Source organism: Bombus impatiens, unplaced genomic scaffold (genome assembly GCF_000188095.3).
Source record: "Bombus impatiens unplaced genomic scaffold, BIMP_2.2 scf_0264, whole genome shotgun sequence".
NCBI classification, from domain to species: domain Eukaryota; kingdom Metazoa; phylum Arthropoda; class Insecta; order Hymenoptera; family Apidae; genus Bombus; species Bombus impatiens.
Genome location: NT_176683.1, coordinates 631061 through 650109, shown reverse-complemented (window position 1 = coordinate 650109; position 19049 = coordinate 631061). Strand labels below are relative to the sequence as shown.

Genomic DNA, 19049 nt, shown 5'->3' with positions numbered 1-19049 from the left:
ATACAACTAGGCGTAGGCAAACTGTACGTACAAGCGATTTACGATGTGTGTATGTGTGTCGGTAATATTTGTCTGGAACGAAATACACGGTATATCTCGTTGTTTTTGAAAGATCATAAGGATACATTAAGAATGGAAAAAAGGGGAGAGAATCTGGGAGCGAATGGGGAAAATAAGAAGAATACATAGGACATATTTTTTAGATGATTTGACGATGAAAATCTGGGCGATAAAGAGAACAAAAAGTAACGTTAATTATTAATATTAAAGCATTAGCAGATACGACACACAGGGAGAAGAGCGACGACACAAACAAAAGAAAAAAGAAGAAAAAACAAAAATAAAATAGAATGCAAGAGAAAAGAAATACGGAAGAAAAATGAAATTAAGAGGGGAAAAAGGCGGATAATCGAGAGCTGTATTTTAATATGATACATTTTACACACTCGTGAGACACTCGTCAATGTATGCGCATCTGCCGCCTGTGCTTCTAGTGCTTTGAGCGTTCATTGTTTCTGAGTCCTTTTGAATGGTCAACCTGATCGTATATCAACCTTTTGTATGTGTAATATTTCCCCTAGTAGTCTCTCTGTAGACTTTGAAAGATCGACCATAATATCTCGGTTCCAATGTTCCAACAATAAATTCGAATTAATTTCTAATCGAATCCAACTAAAACATATTTTTTAAATTGGTAAATTATTATTGGAGTAATTGCTGGTGGGATTTCATAATCAAAGGGTTAGATGGACGATCAGTGTATTAGATAGCTGCCTCATAAGGCAGCGAAACAAGGAAGAAAAACAAGGATTGTTTCGGAGGGTAAAAGCAAGAAAGGGTAAAATTAAAAACGCGCGTTTAAGGTACGCATTAACCGCTATGAAGTTTGCGAATTATTCGATTCAGGGGCATTGCTAATATATTACATCATTTTACGTTTGCTTCAAGGAACGTTTGGCTGACAGCTAAAATCCGTCAGAGTTGGATGATACGAAAGAGAAAAAGAACTAGTTCCATTATTTAAAGGAAAAGTTAGATAATTCTGACTAATCTCGTTAAAGATGACGAGAGCGAGGAATTATATTTTTGAAGAATTTTAATTTTGGATTGTTCTATGTTGTTTCGTTGACCTACGCAATCTGAAAATTAATCCAATCCAATTAAATCTATTTCTGATTTTTCCTTGCATTTTGTACTTTATGTTTGGAACACCTATCTCCTCTATGTATCAAGTACTATTTTTCATACTTGAGTAGAAAATTTCTTTGCAAAACCACTAATTGTAGGCGAATTATGGCAACGACAGCCAATTGTTTCTTCGAAACTCCAAATAAAAAAGATATAGGTATATTATATATATATATCTATATACACATATAACGTTACAACAACTCTGAACAAATCTTCAGAGTAGCAAACGATCTGCTTTCAGTCCAGAAGAAATATTTTAAGATGGAGAGAGGACGACTATTGAACAAATTTTTTTTTGTATTATCGTACCTCTTATAAAAAAAGACAACAGTTACATAGAAAGAGTGTACTGTAAAATTAACTTGATTTTTTCCTGGAAACAGAAGCATCCTGGGATTTCTTCTGGACTACAGCAGAACGTATGCCTTAACCCTTTCGGTGTTGAAAATAATTGCTCGTATTCTGCATAGAACAAACCACCCACTCACCGGGAGGGTTGAACGTGTTACATATACCTATGCATTGTACGTATCGTGTGTGCATGTGCGTGCGTGTACAGTTGTATCAGTAAATCGTTGACGATGCAATTGAGAAAGGATTGCACAGGGGCGGATACGGCCTTCCGTGCGCCCGTTGATCTCCATCGAGAATTGTATTTTTGTATTCGAAGCGACACATAATCTATATTTTAATCGATCACGAATCGTATATAGAACAGCACGTAATAACTTAGAGCCAATTCCAACCTTTGAAGCGATTCATTTCTCGGGTTTCGAATATTACCATTCGGTTCTATTCACCGCAACATCCTCTCTATTTTACGTTCGTTCACTCAAGTGGAGGAACGAAGAGAAAGAGGAAAACGGTTCGAAGGTGTTACTTTGCTCTCTTCTTTCTTGACGTTAAGTGCGTCATGTGATGAATTGATTACCATGTATCGCGTTGATGCAATCCTATTCAAGATCGGTAACACAATGATCTATGGTATGTACTGATTGATCGTTTGGTTCTAAGGCTAATCGAAACACTAACGTCGGATACAACCAAATGCAAGGATAGAGATGACAATATTTTCGCCAGCGAAAGTTAGGAATGCTAATGTTTACTGTGGTGCAAAGTTCATCGCGTGAACGATAACGTCAAGAAAGAGTTAATAATTTTAAGGGAAAAACAAGACAAAAGCAAAACGCTAATCACAAAATAATCGTTTCACTTTGGAGTTAGTCCGGGGGATGAAGAACGCGTTTTAACCCTTGTATTGGCAGAAGAATTTTCGATTCTCTTAGAATTACGAAAGCATTTTAGGAGTTCCAAGATTTATCCCACGAAACACGATTACACGTAGACGTTAAGTAGATGTTAGAGTGTTTGCATGCAGTTTTATGCGCAAAATTCATGCACGTTGCCTGGAGCAACATTGCCAAGCAAGGAGTTAAAACCGACAGCTCCATCGTCGCGACTATCAAACAAATTTCTATAAGCTTTTCCTCTATCGATGCAGAGTCGACTCATTGTCGGATGGTATATTAATCGAACAAGATTTTAAACGGTGCAACACGGACTCCGTTATCGAAGAACGACGAACAGAACTATTTTGAACGATTCGAAGCCGTGTGTACAAATTCTACGCGCTCTTCTCTACGGTTCGACTTATTTTTAACCGCTTTTACAATCCTTTTTCCATCGGCGGAATGGTTAGAAGTTTCCAAGAGACAGTCCGTCGTCCCATGTGTCCGTCACAGAGATATTTTTCTTGCGGATGAATTTGGAAAGGAAAACATAACGACGACACATGTCTCTATTTTCCAAGAAAGTCGCGAACCAGAGCTCTATCTCGACGAGACGCTCTCTAGGTTCTTGCATTCTGTTTTAATACGCGTTCTTCGGCTCGATAACAAAATAGTAGGAACGAACGAAATTTTTTGACCACGAACAGATTAGGGTGAAGCATTATTTAGTTATTTTAGTTTAATTTCCTTCTCGAAGGGCAAAATAAGATGAAGAGGTAGAACTCGATGAATGGTGTGTACTTGTGCGTTTGCCTTTCAGTGCTCGATATACATCACTGTATATTACATGTACGATAGAGCTGTACATATAGGAAAGTACAATAATTGCCAAAATAATCATGGCGTGGAGCGACAGAGTCTCAGTCTTTATTCCGTGTGTTGCGCCAGTCGGTACATCTGCAAGATGGGCAAACGATTCTTTACCAATCCATTATGAATTTTACCCACGAAGCGAGTACTTGGATATTGGATTCGTGCGAATGTAAATTTTATCCGAAAATCTTTAACTTTGACGAAGATTTTAAACGTAGTAAGATTTAATTTAGTCGCATGCCCCGTGTTTCGAATCACTTGTCCATCGTTATAATACGTTGCTAGTTACGTCACTGTGAGAATCAATGCAATGACGACGCGTTAACTTCGATACACTGCCCTCTTACTGATACTGCCAGTCAATGAAAAAGACTTGTTTCGCGCGAAAGCTCATCAGCCAATTAAATTACTGCCAGATTTTACTGCCAGACGACATACTAGCATTATTTTTGATCATACGACGAACTGTCCCATTTACGAAACTCACGCACGAAATATTTCGGCCCCTGGAAACAGTCCAGGGTCTACATTTTGTTCATCTAAGGAAAAAAACAACAATTTTGTCTTTGCATTTGATACGTAGCTTTCGCGTAATTCAAAGGAGTACTTTTTTTATGCATATTCTCAACTGTCTACAGTATCGACAATCTAAATGATAAGGTTCGTTTTTTTTTATATATATATATCAATCATTTACATTCTGCCAGCATTTAATATTCACTAGCCACGTCTTTTGATGTAGCGTCATCGTCGTGTGAATTCCCACAGTTTCGTCGATTAGATATTATTTAAAAAAATAGACAGGAAAAAAGGAACGATCACTGGCGGAACACAGAATACTATAATAATTATATTTTAGTAAAAAAAAGAATTTATCATTAATATACTTGTAGGATAATCAGCTGCGTAAGCGGACATCACGATTTTATCTAATTACGGCGTAGTTCTGTAAGAGAACCATAATTGCTAGTCTTTAATTTGCGACGTGCTCGCGTGTACTCGCACGTCTCGACGGAATATATACTGGATGTTTAATGAATCCTTCGGTTGGAGCAACTTTATCAGTCTGCAAGGAAACTTCCTTTTATTTTATCTAAAATATTTCAATTTTATATGTATAGATAAAATATCTGTCGTGATTTGAATCATTTTGAAATTTTAAAATTACACGCTCTCAATGAAAATCGTGATTCAATCGTTTTAAATTACTTTTCCAAAGTATTGTCCTTGTGACGAATTTTCGAATCTCACTATGAAGGCTGATCTCTATGCTTTTAGCAAAATTTGAGAGCAGACGAAGAGGGAAATTGAGATCTCCTCGGTCGTTTATGACGAACGTATTCTTCTTACGCGTTTTACTAATCTTTTACGAACAATTAAGAGCGAGAGAAAGATAGGCACGTTGCAAAATGCTAAAGTTGCATCCAACGATCTAACTATTTACCTAACATATATGCGTGTGTATCAAGCGTAAGGATCGACTAAATCGATGAATAAAGATAACGAAGAGCAGGGAATATGATAAACGAAGAAGAAGAAGAAGAATAAAAAAAAATATAATGCCATTTTTATGTATACATATATTGTACTAATGATTACTATAAATTTTTTGTTTTATTAATATTATTCTTACTATTACTATGGTTTATTATCGTCGGATACTGATTCTTGTTTATAAAATAATTACTATTAATTGATAATTATCGCGCGGTCGCGGATCACCGTTGTAATATGCGCTTTGATTTTTATACATAATATATATATAATATATATATATATATCATATATTATTATATGTATATAATATATATATATATAAAGAATCGATTACTCTGTAGGTGACGTAAGTGTATTTTGATATAGTGCACGATATCGTATGCGTAGGTGCGTGCGTGCGTACGTGTGTGTCTGTGTAAATGTGATGTGTCTGCGTGCAAATGTGACACGAATAATTCTACATGTGTCCGGCCTCAATCGTCGGGCATACGCAGAACAAATTTTACATTATTTGTAAATGTCGTTGAGTTATCGGTACGTCTGTTTTATTTTTTTGTTTTTTTCCGTGCTTATTTTTTTAGCTAGATATCGTACAGGCAGTTACTTTTCCATCGAGACGAATGGCACTCCTGGTATCGTCCGCGAAACAATTCGCTAACAATATGTCACGGAAGCATACGAATAGAAATTTAATTGTATTATACCATTGAACCCCGAACCTAACTATGACAGATTTTAGAAAATTTTTGGTATTTACAAATTATAACGATTGACACGAATACGTACTATTTCACTGTCAAAATTTCCAAGTTTTTCTTCAGTCGATTTTCAATGAACGGCAAAATTTCTCATACGTACGATACGCGACGTGCCGTTCGTCGGCAACACAATTCCTCCTGGAAGATGTAACACGCGTCTCAATCAAGACTGTAAATAGCAAATAGCAGGCGTTCGATGGACCTCCACCTTAAGGTTCCCACACTACTCCCGACGTTTAAGTGCCTAAAAAGAAAGAAAAAAAAAATGGAAAGGAAAGAAAGAAACCGGAATAAAACGCGTCTATCCTCCTCGAACCTTCGTTGTCTAGTTTCTAGAAGTGGGTAAGATACTATTTTGACGGCTGGATGCCACCACGAGACATATAACTTTCAAAGGGCTAACATACATACCGTTTCAAGAGTGCTGCAACACACACACACACACACATACACACACACACATACATACACTTTCTCTTCGTCGTAGAATCTCGGAGTTTTTAAACGCTTTAATAAATAATAGTAAACGCTACCAGTAGTGAAGAATAATGTAGGAAAACAGGCAAAATAAAAAGGAAAAAAAATGGGAAAAAACGTATAAAAATGAGCATATTTGCGAAACATCAGTGTTGAAAAAAAAGAGAGTTACACAATAGGAAACGTTTAAACAAGGATTATAATGCAGAACCATAGTGACGATGAAGAAAGAACAAGTAGAAAAATAATCGTCATTCCCACTTTGATGAATTAATATACGTATAATATATAAATATATTGACTATATATATATATATATATATATATATATATATATATATATATATATATATATATATATATATATATATATATATATATATATATATATATATATATATATATATATATATATATATATATATATATATATATATATATATATATATATATATATATATATATATATATATATATATATATATATATATATATATATATATATATATATATATATATATATATATATATATATATATATATATATATATATATATATATATATATATATATATATATATATATATATATATATATATATATATATATATATATATATATATATATATATATATATATATATATATATATATATATATATATATATATATGACTATATATATATATATATATATATATATATATATATATACATATTCATATATATATATATATGAATATATATGTTATATATATGTACGTAAAAGACGAAATAGTATTTTATCTGACTGCTAGTTTCACGTCACAGTGGACGAATGTCGTTCGACTCACCCTCAGCAGATCTCAGCACTCTAACGAAACGAACGTGGATCGTTTATTTTTTATTCGCGCATAAAAGTCCCGCTCGTTTCCGTGGAGCGCGTTTATGAACACCGGTGTTCACAGGGTACATCGGAAATCGGGATTCACGACTATAATACGTAAGATTCATATGTTCAAAATATATTACATTTTAGGCAGAAATCGGATTTTTCGAATAAATTTATATAAACTCTCCATTCCCTCGTGGAATAGAAATTCTATGATGGAAATATACAAACTCTAGAGCACAAAGGATCAATGTACAAATGCCTGTAAAGCTAAATTCAAGGAATTTCTCTACTTTCTGTTTTCGAGCTTGCGAATAAAAATTACCCTCCCTTATCCTTCACTCTCTTTCTCTCTCTTTCTCTCTCTCTCTCTCTCTCTCTCCCTCTCTCTCTGTGTAAAGTATAATTATATAATTATTCGTTAAAAATCCGATTGCCTTCGGTACAATTGAATCGTTCAACCCCTGTTCCAGTGATTATATCGTACAAAGAAGCCGCAATCGATTCACGATGCAACCTGTGAACGCGCGAGCGCGTGCGTGTATATTAATTATTACAGAATATATATATAACAGAGTATATATATAAAATAAATGAAGAAAAAAGTATATATACACAAAGATACACGAGTATATCCGTGAGAATAAAGAAAGATGGAACCTTGAGGTCGCGGCACGGGTCCCTGAAACCGGAAGTACCGCGACGACGAGAGCCGATATTTTGTTGCGCGTGCAGAGAAGTCAATTTTTTCGATTACAAAATAAAGAAGAAACCCCTTACATCACTGTAACATACCTCTAGAACGTTTCATAGTTTAAATTAGCCTTCGGGTTATCGATCGATGATCGAGCACGTTCAGTCGATATTTTCCAAACGGTGAGATCGGTAAGAATCGCAAAAGAGAGAGAGAAAAAAAAAGAAAAGAAAATCAAGATATGTAAAAGTGGGAAAAAATCGAAGAGTGATTTCGATGCTTGGTAATCCGAGGGTTAAGACTGATTCAGCAAACACGCTATAAGAAAACCAGATCGAGCGTATTTTGTAATTATGCTATTATTATTATATTATATTATATTATTATATTATATTATTATATTATATTATTATATTATATTATTAATATTATTATTGTTTATAATTACGATTACTATCGAATTTGTTTTTAATAAACGGCAGGTGCCATGATTACGAATTCTTTCGGTGTATTTTACTCTACGCTATAATTAACGTGGTTCTATTATTTTTTTCAGTAAAGCTACGAGTAACGCGTATCCAAAGCCAAAACGTTCTTCCTGATCAACACATTATCTTATGATCGTAACGAAGCTAGAATAGCAGCACAGTTCTCATCCGTGGGCAAACATTGCCCAAAAGCTTCCAACAGCAAAGGTTCCTCCGTCACAGCAACCTTGTAATCCTGAAAAGAGATTTTCCCGTCTCGATCCACGTCCAGCTTCTTTAACGCCAGTTCAGACAGATCTTTCACCGCCTCATCCGGATCCTCTTCTCCTGGCTGCTTGATTAAACAATTCCTAGAGCATTGGATAAACGTTTATGGTTAATACGCGAGTGAGTACGACTCTGTTTCACAAAAAAGATCGATACTTGAATAATTGGAATATCTCATCTTTCGTAATGAAGCCATCGTTGTTCAAATCATAGACTTTGAAACAAAATTCAATTTTCTCCCGTAGACTACCACGAAGATACAGATCCAGTCCCATGATCCATGGTTCTAGCCTGATGATTCCTTCGTTTTCTCGATCCCAGCAACAGAACATACGTTCCACCAGCACGTCTTCGGTGATTACCTTGAACGTGTTGTGCAGCAACTCGCGGAAAATCACCCTGTCGATACCCTGAAAAATATTCCCGTGTCTCTTCACGATAAACGGAAGGAGCAAAGTAAGCGATGCAGAAAAATTTGTTTAATATCTTTTCTTAAATTAGAACTCGTTACTTATATTCGAATGTTTCTCAACAATTTGGGGATCGAAATATCACACAATGCGCGCCGTGGCCATCGCATGTTCATTCGTGCCACTATTCATGCACGCGAGTTAAAATTCCTATAATTTAAAACACTACGAGTGTCACTACCTCTATAGTTTGATTTGACTGAGTCCTCCTCCCGATAATAACAGATTGTCCAACCTGTTGCTGTCCAGAAGTAGTCAATTTTTTGTACAGCTTGCACAAATTATCCAATTCCGACCTGCAATAGGAATTACGTTATTACAAATAGGTAGTTATTATAAAATTAATGTACCTGTCATACCTAAACAATTTTTAGAACCTATAATCTTTTCATTTTTTTTATTTTTTTTTTTATTACATTTCCACGCGTGATAACTTGCTCGAGACTTACAATAAAAATCGTAGAATAATTTATTGCAAATTCGTCGATTAGATCTCGATTCCTTTCGAAAATGACCTTCTCAACGCTAAATGCACCGGAGTTTCCGTTTCTTTTTTAAATTGCTCTTTCCGGTGTTAACGATAAAACGATCGACGGTTAGGCGTATTTTTACTTGCCAGCAGAACCTGCTTTTCCTTTTTAGCGATTCGATCAATTTGGCCGTGTACGCCGAGCTTCTCGTAATTCCCGCGATTGGCATCCTTCTGCGATGTTTTCTTCGAGGCTCGTGCTTCGGGCTGCCGGAAGTCTGCCTGTTGCTGTTGACGGAGGCTTTACGACCGCTCATCAAGAAGATCGAGACACTTTTCATCAACGTTGCGCCTGCACAAAGGTTGACGGCGCCTCGATTATCGGCGCCGACGCTGACGTTGACGCCGACGCCGACGCCGACGCCGCTCCCGTGATCCATTCGAGCTTTCGCGCTCGACGTGAGGCTGCGTTCCCTGGACATCCGTCTGAAATCCGCGAGCAACAGCCAGTACATCGATTGGTCAGTGTTTCGGTCATTTTTAATGAAGTTTTAGAATTTTGTCGGATATCATCGAGAGATTCATCCTTGATGGAACTTTTTCAGAAGATTTCCACTGGTAAGTCATTTATCAATCGAATTAATATCGTTCAGTAGCGTTTACGAGTTGAAATGTGAAATTTTTGCTGGTGACTTTGCCTTGTTTCAATCCACCGATCGGATTTTCCAGTAGAGAAAATCTTGTTCCTACGGATTAGGTTCCGAGGTAGTTTCACATTTCAACGTCTGAATTTCGATAAACTTGATAGTTGATTAATTAATCGTTTAGGAAACGTCGTTAGGAAACGTATTTCCTTGGTTCTAATTATAGCAGATATAACTTGAATGCAAATTGATCGCGCCAAGACAATTGAAGCTATGGTTACGGATCGATTGATCAATAACACGCAATGATTCATCGTTTTCCATTAGAAACCGAATCTTCCCCCTATTTCTTCCTTCGAGTCCTTCGATAAAACGTAGTTGTCGTGTCTTCACGCAATTCGATTGTGACACACGTTTTTGGAATTGAACGAGTTTAAGGACAAAATCTGCTCGTCAAACGTGTATGTCGAACAATTTGGAAAATTGATATTTCCTTTGCGATTCTCTTGTCGTTTTCATGATTTGACACGTATTCGTGATTCCATTTGTATGAAAATTTGCAAAAATGATTTGATAACGTTTCGCTTTACGTAAAGTAAAGACTTTCCAGAAGTAGAAACCAAGTTATACACGTATGTATTATAGACGTATACATTAATTTGCATAAGCAAAGTACTTTTCAAGTATTTCGTGCAAGATCAGATTGGCTCGTATCAAAACCTCGTTAAAAAATATGAAGGTATCGTAGCACTTACGAGATCGTTGGGCAAATAAAAATATGATTTCTATTCCGAGATATTTCTAGCGTGCTTTGTTATGTCGTGCCTGGCACTACAAGCGAGAACCAATTTCACAAAGAATACGTAATAACATTCCGGATATTGCTCCAATTAACTTTCGCTAGCTAACTGAAATTAGATCTAAACTTGAAATTTACATCGTTTTAAATATCGATACTCTGCGCTTGAACGAATGCAACTCTCTCTCTCTCTCTCTCTTTCTCTCTATTGTACAACTATAGTTTCGCTGCTGTAGGTGTTGGTGAATTCGTTGCTTTAGTTTCCAACGATTTATCACTTAAGGAAAGCTCATTGTTCGCGGTTTATCTAGCTAGCAGTGTAATTCAATGGTTACATCGGAATGAATCGAATTAACTAATTTGAATTCAGATACCAGAGGTGCAATTTCACAGCAGATTAAATCGCGTCACGGCTAGAAACACCATCGACTTCCAATTCTCGGTTTAGCTTCTGCAAGTTTGCATACACGCGATTCATGAGTCATGCAAGTAGTTTCAGCCATTGCATTGGTAAAACAGAAAGAAGAAGAAAGAAATATGAAAGGAATAACTTGTAACTCCTTAAATATTGTTTTAAGCTGCTCATCCTTCCTAGATATCTTCAAAATCTCTTTTCGCTTTGAAGTAACAATGTATCAGTACAATGCAATTACTTGTTCTTTTACTGAAAAGCATCAATACGACTCAAGGACTTACTTTGCGTTTGAAACGTAGTCGCGACATATTTATTTGCGCTACATCTTTCGCTCGAAGCTTTCAGGATTCAGGATTGAAGATAAAGCTAAGCGTTCTCTCGTGTGTAATTTCATTCAGGCAGCATCGTTTTTGCAACTTTGTAACAATTGCAATAGCAATAAACTTACCCTACGATGAGAAGAAAATGTTCGGCTCGCGATGGTTTCTTTCTTGTTGCTACCAGTTACAGCAATCGATCAAACTTTCTGGACGAAAGCGGTCTCACGTAACGTTTCAGTCATTCGTCAACGATATTAAAACACGTTTGTCGATAAGAAGCTGAATTCTTTACGATATTTTTATGGAAAAAATTTTTATTCAGAAAACGTACAATTATTTATCGAGAAGAAATTGTACAAAGGAAGATATTAATTCGCCACTCGTACTAGTTTCATAAACTTTGCTTTGTAATCGCCTAAACTCTAAAGTATCGACACTTTCTTGGGCTGATTCATCGACGCGAACTTTTCAGGATCGCTCGAGCTCGACTGAGTCAACAGCGTAGAGTGATATTTCCTGAAAAACCGTTTTATGTTTAAAATTCCGCGAACAATTACCAGTAACAATGAGTTTTTTGATTTTAAATTGTCCGAAATACAATACACTTGGCGGAAAATACAAATTAAAATGTCACTTGAAAGATAATTTCAAAGGCAAGATACGCAATATCATTTATCAAAAACGCCGAATTACTCGATAAATTAGTCTAATACAATCATTCGCAAATCGTTCTCCTATAGCGTCGCTAATAATTTTTGATGTGCTGTGAAATACCAGTTTGAAAAAGTTACCACTAGATTCTTCTTTCTTTACCTGCAAATTCTGTCAAACACACTTTGAACGAAAGCCAAGTGTTTATGCAATTTCACCATTACGTTGTCCAATTGTCCGGCGTTCTTCGCCTTTTTTAATTCCAACTTGTTCACCGATTCGATGCGGTTTGGAATTCCTCGAAGAAAAGTATAGAAATTAGGAAATTGTAACGTAGGATTATTTCTTACGACTATCGTAGACTTTCTTCCTAAAAATTACTCGAGTTCTCCCGATTCTCGTTTCCCTGACCGTCACGTTGGTAAAAATTTAGCTGTTCCAGCGAATTTAGAATATTCGCCAAACCATTATCGGTCTTCGACATCGGTTTTATGGACGTTGGTATCGCGCTGGTATTCATCATTTCGTTGATCGCCAGGTCAAGATTTTTCAATGTGATGATGCCCTCCTCGACCAAGTCTCTCACGACCATTATGAATTCCTCCATTAATCGAGCCTGAAATATTAAATTAATCGCTGCATTATTATCAATGTATCATTATTATTAATACATCTTTTTCTTATTTTCACTCGCAGATCGTGCCCCTGTAATTTCTTCGGAAAAAATTAGAAGCACTTTGTACGTTAAAATACGATTGTGTGGTTTATGAATGATACTCGCTTCCTGTTGTATTAGATTGTCTAAATTAGGAAAGTCTCTGCGAAGTTTCTCGAAATAATCGCCGCTTCCTAATAGAGCCGCACGTAGATTCACGATTTCTTCTATGGAGCTTTCTGTCCGACGCAAGTCATTTCCGGGGAACTCGCGGTCAGAGACCCGCTGAACTCGGACGCTTCGCTGTTCACCTTCTTGCGTTCGATTTTCTTTGCAATGAAACAAGAAAAGAAAAAAATGGGGAGAAAAACGAACGATATTAGCACCTACAAATTCTCGAAGACGTGGATAAATGACAACTTTAATCTTCGTTTTATCATGAAGATAATTTTCTCTTACCTGTCGATCCTAATTTAGCGAAGGATCCGTACTGTACCTAGAAACAGATTTATCAACGTTGAATCGATACTAACGAGAAAGATACGACTTCTACTCACTTTCAAGAAGAATAACACTAACAAAACTGTTAGGAGCTTCATTCTTTTTGTAACTTTCTATTCGGATCCTTGGAGAAAAGTCGATCATCAATCGAACTACGTCGATGATTGCTGCTGGCTGGTTGAGCGATCGATTTTATAGTGGCGAAATGCGTGGTTAAACGCACTCTGCTATGCCATGTTTTCCAAACATCCCTTCCTAACATCGCGATAAAATCAGGCGCAGCTATTTCACGACGAATCATTCTGAGTTGTTACGAATGTTAAATGTTCGCACCGTTAGAACATTCTCTGATGTTCAGTCAGTTTCAATTCAGATATAGTAAAATAATCTTAACTCTGATATCATCTTTCCAAAAGGATATCCTTTAGATAAATTTAGATAATTTTATTTTACAGGCTGGTCCTTAAGCGATGGTACGATTGAACACAGGATGATTCAACGTGGAAGAACAAGTCGAAAATATGGAAAAAAATATCTTCATATGACTCTTCGTTTCTGAGAAAATCGAGTTTAAAGATTTATCTGGTATATTTAAACTTGATTAAGTAGCCACTAGATTGGTAGGTAAACAATCGGCAAAAGGCTATTATACCTGCGAAGATAAGTAAAAAGTGGAAAATGAAATTTGAGGTCTCGTTCTTAAGCAAGTAAAGTTTGAATATGTTTGATTAAAAACTGGTTTCAATACGACGTTTTCCTAGAAAACGAAGCATCCTGTGGAAAAAATGTTATTCTACGCTTTTGACTTATTTTCACACGTAGTTCAGCTTGTTTATTTACTCTTGCTCAGCCTGGAATCATCCGAGTTTAAATATATTTGTCAAATTTGCAAACTCGATTTTCTCAAAAACGAAGCGTCACAGGAAAATATTTTATTCTACATTTTCTCCTTACTCTTTCTCGTCTGATTGTATCGCCATTTTACAATCTTTACGAGACACTTTATATCCACCAGCTTCGACGATGAAAGATGATATTATTTTGAAACACGTCAGAAAAATCTCTGACATAAGTAGGTGACATAGGTAGTACACATAAAGTAGGTGTAAATTGAATATGGGTTTATATCCTAAAAAAAAAAGAACAACCTAATCCAGTCTAATGTACAAAAGTTTATTTTACAAAATACTAAGTCAAACGTTCAGATATCGTACAAAATTGAGCATCATAGGCTAGGCATCATAGCGAACGAATTCCTTATCGCCCATATCCGTAGCTTCTGCAATGAGAAAAGACAATGTATAAAATTCTGATATAAATGTAATGTTTGAAAAATAATTCGATCTAATCTCGAATAAATGAATTTTTATTGGAAATCAGTAATTGACGAATAATGAATATTTACCCGGCCTTCGCGCTCGCGAAAGATGCGCTTCCGAATGGGGAGCTGATGGAACCGGCGTGAGCAGACGAAGAACTACCGCCTCCATGGGGATAGCCCCCGTATCCACCGTATCCACCGTGTCCACCGTATCCACCGTATCCACCGTATCCACCGTATCCACCGAATCTACCGTGTCCACCGAATCCACCGAGTCCACCGAATCCACCGAGTCCACCGTAACCGAAGTGGCTGGGATCTGGATTTGCCTCTCTAACATTCCTCGATAGTGGGACGTCTGGAACATCTGGAACTAGAAATTTCACAAGAATAAAGAAATGTAGCTTAAGTTTCGACAGTGTATAGCTTGTTGTTCAAGGATTGTTAAATCGGAGGATCGTATCAGAAAATAATAATAAAAAAAAAAAAGAAACAGAAGAGAAGAGAAGAGATCGGCAGGCGATAAATTGGTGAAACTTTCAGGAAGCTGGATATCGTGGCAACCTTCGAAAGAACTAAGATCGAAAAGTAATAATTTTTTCCGTTCGAAGATCTGTTAGGCATTCACTAAACGATGAGTCACAGCGGCAAGTATATTTCAATCCCGCCGATGTGACGCGAAGCATGTTAATCATTTTACGTTCAAGACTAAACGTCTGACGAGATGCAAAACAGAAGCTATCGTACGACTATTAAACAACCGCGAAGAAAATGTAATCATTGTGCAGCTTGACTCGAACAACGTGTCCCTTATAAGAGAGATCTGAAACTATCGAAAGTACTCTTCGATCTCGTTTCATCTTCAGCTTTGATTTCTCATTCGGACATTCCTAACGATCGATCTGCTTTGACTTTGATCCCAATTTTAGCTCCCGTAAACGCTACTCCTCTAATCGCAAACTTTTCAATCATTAACTTTACAATTTTGAACAAACTGTGAGATTTCGAACGAATTACGAACTGAGCTTCTCTGTTAAGTTAACGTAGATTCTCAAGTACTACACCTTGCTCTCCAACGTCAGGGTAGCCAGGATAGTCAGAGTAGCCAGGGTATGCAGGATAAGCGAAAGTGGTAGCCAACACGACGACCAAAACGATTAGTGTAGTCTTCATGTTTCCGGATTTGTTCAGCACGAATTAACGACTTGATACTCGTCTAGCAGCTTCTTCGAGATTCGAGAGCGAAGTGACGATGAGAAAATCCACAGGGCGGTCTTTATATAGTAACCGCGAGCGTTCTGAACGTCTTGGGATGTCCCGAGTTTACGTAGAGGTACCAAACAGGTACTCTTCGCGAGGAACGAGCGAATCTCATTAGCACGGACAGGCCTCCATTGTGTGAACGCTTTGGGCACGATATAACGCGTTACCAAGAAGATGACTATCGGAACTTAACCAGACAAACGACCACAAACGATGATCAGACGATATTTGCATCCCTACTTTTTGCTAGCAATTCGAACTCTACTATATAGTAGACATAGCGGAATCGTTTTTTACGGTCAGATGCTTTTTCTTCTGTTTTTATTTGCTTCTCTTTCGACGCTTGTCCGATCCTTCGATCGTTTCCGCTAGGACACGCGCGTGGTCCTTGCTGTCATTTGGTGTTTCTTGTTCCGTGTCTAAAAGGAAGCGAAGGATTTAGACTCAATTTCAGGAGAATGTTATTTCTCTATCCGTATCGAGAAGAAAATAGAGGATTTCGGCTCGATTCTGGTTGGCCAAACCCAATATGTATCGTTCGTTTTCCATTTCCTATGTTCATTCGTAGCAGAGAAAAAATAATAGATTTGGACTGGATCTTTATTTAAACGAATCTTGTTTATATTAAATATAGATATATATTAAATATTAATATATATTTATATTATATATAATATATATATATTTATTATAATATATTAAAGATTGTTTAATATTTAAACGATCTTTATTTAAACGGCTTGTTTCGCTGTATTCTCGCTATCTATTAGGTTGTCCGAAAAGTTTCTTTCGTTTTATGAGGAAATAATAGATGTACAATGTTTTTTTGTTTTATATTATTTTGTCGAATTACGTTCGATCCATTTTGTTCTGTTGAGATAAACATCGCGACATTTCACAGACTTGGTTTCACGTTTGTATGCGCTGTTGTAAAAAACAGGTTTGCGAAAGAAAGATACTTTTCGGACAACGTAATACTTTCATTTTCGATATGTGTCGGAGAGAACGTGGAATATCGTTCGTATCCTGTTTTATTTAAATTTACTGTGTTCAATTCGTTATCCGCAGCCTGTTATGTTAAATGTACAAGTCGGCATTTTATTTGCGATCGAATTCTTGATTTGAAACGTCAACGCGTGTATTATGTATAATTTTCTGGATGGAATATTCTTTTCGCTTTAGATGCTACGTCGTTCGATACTTCGAGTTTGATAACATTTTTCGTACGTGTTGGAAAATTTCCTCTGGAAATTATCTTAATGATCGTAATTTCATTACGCGTAGAAAAATTTCACGCGGGTTGTGTGTTAATCAAGGCCTGCAACTACCTGGGATTCCCCGTGAGGGACGTTCATCGCCGTTGTCGTTCTTCTATCTTATCGAGCAAAATAATTTTCCATTGCCCCTAAAAATGACCATCGACTCGTTCAAGTTTTCCTAAAACCATTATATCGAAAGAATATTCAAAGATCCAACATACGCGCGATATCAATTTTACAGAACATTGACCTATGAGTGCGATTGAAACGCCAGACGAAAAATAAAAGATAGATGAAAGATGAAATACAAGATGACAATCGCGTGTCAATTACAATATGAATATTCGTGGAAATTACACAAACCCGTTTGGTCAGTGGACCTTCATACGCTAAATTGCTTTGGAAGGTCGGCACTTGTGATGCTCGTTGCTCTTTAATTTGTAAGAAATTTGAAACATGCTTGCAATCAGAATGAATCGACAAAGTTTCATCGTATAATTTTTTGTTGCACGATATTGTGATGAAAAAGGGCTATTAGTATTCACCATTGTTTACGTTCAGTTACTCATCTTCTTAGAAAACATGTACATCATAGTATTCGTAGCATGCTTAAATGTCAACCACAAAGAGCAAATGGAACTTTTTAATTTAAACAATCGTTTAATCGGTGATTTTTATATTCCCAGTTTTCGGTTCGTTCGTCTGGAATGTTTAGAAAAAAGCAATTGAAGCAGAATATAACGACATTATTTTACATATACAACCGTGGAATCGAACAGAATCATCGTAACGCGGAAGGATTTCTTCGCAATTATATATGGACAGTCACGGACAAACCTTAAATTTCAAGTTTATTCATCGATGTAGGCGGCAGAATGGTTTCTCACGTCGTTCACGTTTTAACGAAGAACGACAGGGAATTTTGAAATCACGAGGCTAAAAGGTTTCACGATCAGGACCAGCTCCACTGTTCGATGAATCAGACGAATGTTTTTGTGTAGTGACTAATTGCCTATTACACGTATACACACATAGTACACGTGTATAATCTCAAGGTTTCGAGCAGAGCATGACGATTTCCGTGTGACCATCTAACTCGTCTATTTAGCGAACCAATTCGACCGCGATCATCGTGTCGTGTTTCCTCGCGTTTGTATTGCTGTATCGTCATTCTTGCCTTTCCTTTTTCAGCCACGTAAGATCTAACGGAATTACGCCAATGGTAAAACCGAATAGTTCACCCATTATTTAAATATTCGAGTGTTTTGCTTCCAAAGTCTATTTGGCTTAGCTCGCTCCGCTCTCTAATGCTCTTAGCTTGTCGAGTTCGTAGAAAGATTGTAAATGGATCTAGTTATATTCCATTTGGTTCAAGTTTGCATTACGATACGGAACTTCTTCGATATTCAATGATTTCTTGAAAGCGACTTGCGCAAGTCGTTAATTGCATGCTTGAAAATTGAAAATTGCTCGTAAACTTGCAATACAGATACGGATTAATGTCTGCTGGGAAAAGTAAATCTATATAACGACGAGCTAGAGAGTCATTAAAGTAAGTTCCTAGAAGCGATTAAAGGGTATATTCGTGATTCACGTACACATAATGGTTGTCATCGTGTTTCTATCGATGGACAGGTCAACGTTTAATGAGCTTGCCGCGACTATTATTCGATCGTATGAAATATACAGAGTGGTTGGTAACTGGTGGTACAAGCGGAAAGGGGGTGATTCTACGCGAAAAAAGGAGTCGAAAATATAGAATAAAAATTTTTCGTTTGAGGCTTTGTTTTCGAGAAAATCGACTTTGAATCTTCGCTCGGTACGCGTGCACTTTATCGCGTCTCGTTATAACGGATCGTTGTCTCGATGGAAAAATTAAAAAAAAAATGTTTATTCTATATTTTCGACTTCTTTTTTCGCGCAGAATCACCCCCTTTCC

At 36.6% G+C, this 19049-nt stretch overlaps 3 protein-coding genes and 1 long non-coding RNA gene across 4 annotated transcripts in view; 1 reads left to right on the top strand and 3 right to left on the bottom strand.

The window, feature by feature from the left end:
* Window positions 1–7944: 7944 nt before the first annotated feature.
* Window positions 7945–9890, bottom strand: LOC100744849 (EF-hand calcium-binding domain-containing protein 1). The gene is made up of 4 exons (XM_012384541.3): window positions 9430–9890; window positions 8995–9109; window positions 8500–8753; window positions 7945–8426 (listed from the first exon to the last, which is right to left on the bottom strand). The coding sequence occupies exons 1-4, from the start codon at window positions 9795–9797 to the stop codon at window positions 8204–8206; spliced, it is 960 nt and encodes a 319-aa protein (XP_012239964.2). The 5' UTR covers window positions 9798–9890; the 3' UTR covers window positions 7945–8203.
* LOC112212685 overlaps window positions 9777–19049 on the top strand; it is a 29718-nt gene continuing 20445 nt past the window's right edge. Inside the window, exon 1 of the long non-coding RNA XR_002946517.2 lies at window positions 9777–9900. This is a non-coding gene — a long non-coding RNA (uncharacterized LOC112212685). The remainder of the gene's footprint in view (window positions 9901–19049) is intronic.
* On the bottom strand, window positions 11757–13482 carry LOC105680641. The gene is made up of 6 exons (XM_012384554.2): window positions 13324–13482; window positions 13226–13262; window positions 12893–13095; window positions 12493–12727; window positions 12274–12409; window positions 11757–11976 (listed from the first exon to the last, which is right to left on the bottom strand). Exons 1-6 carry the CDS (start codon window positions 13363–13365, stop codon window positions 11883–11885), a joined length of 747 nt encoding a protein of 248 aa, XP_012239977.1. The 5' UTR covers window positions 13366–13482; the 3' UTR covers window positions 11757–11882.
* On the bottom strand, window positions 14420–15861 carry LOC105680639 (glycine-rich RNA-binding protein 3, mitochondrial-like). The gene is made up of 3 exons (XM_012384549.2): window positions 15653–15861; window positions 14673–14961; window positions 14420–14546 (listed from the first exon to the last, which is right to left on the bottom strand). Exons 1-3 carry the CDS (start codon window positions 15759–15761, stop codon window positions 14525–14527), a joined length of 420 nt encoding a protein of 139 aa, XP_012239972.1. The 5' UTR covers window positions 15762–15861; the 3' UTR covers window positions 14420–14524.

Excerpts from the sequence above, each read along its gene's own strand:
- LOC100744849 (XM_012384541.3), bottom strand. The coding sequence starts at position 9,797 with ATGTACTGGCTGTTGCTCGCGGATTTCAGACGGATGTCCAGGGAACGC. Across the intron at positions 9,110-9,429 it reads AGGAAAAGCAGGTTCTGCTG|GTCGGAATTGGATAATTTGT; the intron begins GCAAGTAAAAAT and ends TTCCTATTGCAG. Across the intron at positions 8,427-8,499 it reads GAGATATTCCAATTATTCAA|GAATTGTTTAATCAAGCAGC; the intron begins GTATCGATCTTT and ends CCAATGCTCTAG.
- LOC105680641 (XM_012384554.2), bottom strand. The coding sequence starts at position 13,365 with ATGAAGCTCCTAACAGTTTTGTTAGTGTTATTCTTCTTGAAA. Across the intron at positions 13,096-13,225 it reads CGCTAAATTAGGATCGACAG|AAAATCGAACGCAAGAAGGT; the intron begins GTAAGAGAAAAT and ends TTCATTGCAAAG. Across the intron at positions 11,977-12,273 it reads GTGTTTGACAGAATTTGCAG|GAAATATCACTCTACGCTGT; the intron begins GTAAAGAAAGAA and ends ACGGTTTTTCAG.
- LOC105680639 (XM_012384549.2), bottom strand. The coding sequence starts at position 15,761 with ATGAAGACTACACTAATCGTTTTGGTCGTCGTGTTGGCTACCACTTTC. Across the intron at positions 14,962-15,652 it reads CCCTGACGTTGGAGAGCAAG|TTCCAGATGTTCCAGACGTC; the intron begins GTGTAGTACTTG and ends TGAAATTTCTAG. Across the intron at positions 14,547-14,672 it reads TTCGCGAGCGCGAAGGCCGG|AAGCTACGGATATGGGCGAT; the intron begins GTAAATATTCAT and ends TTCTCATTGCAG.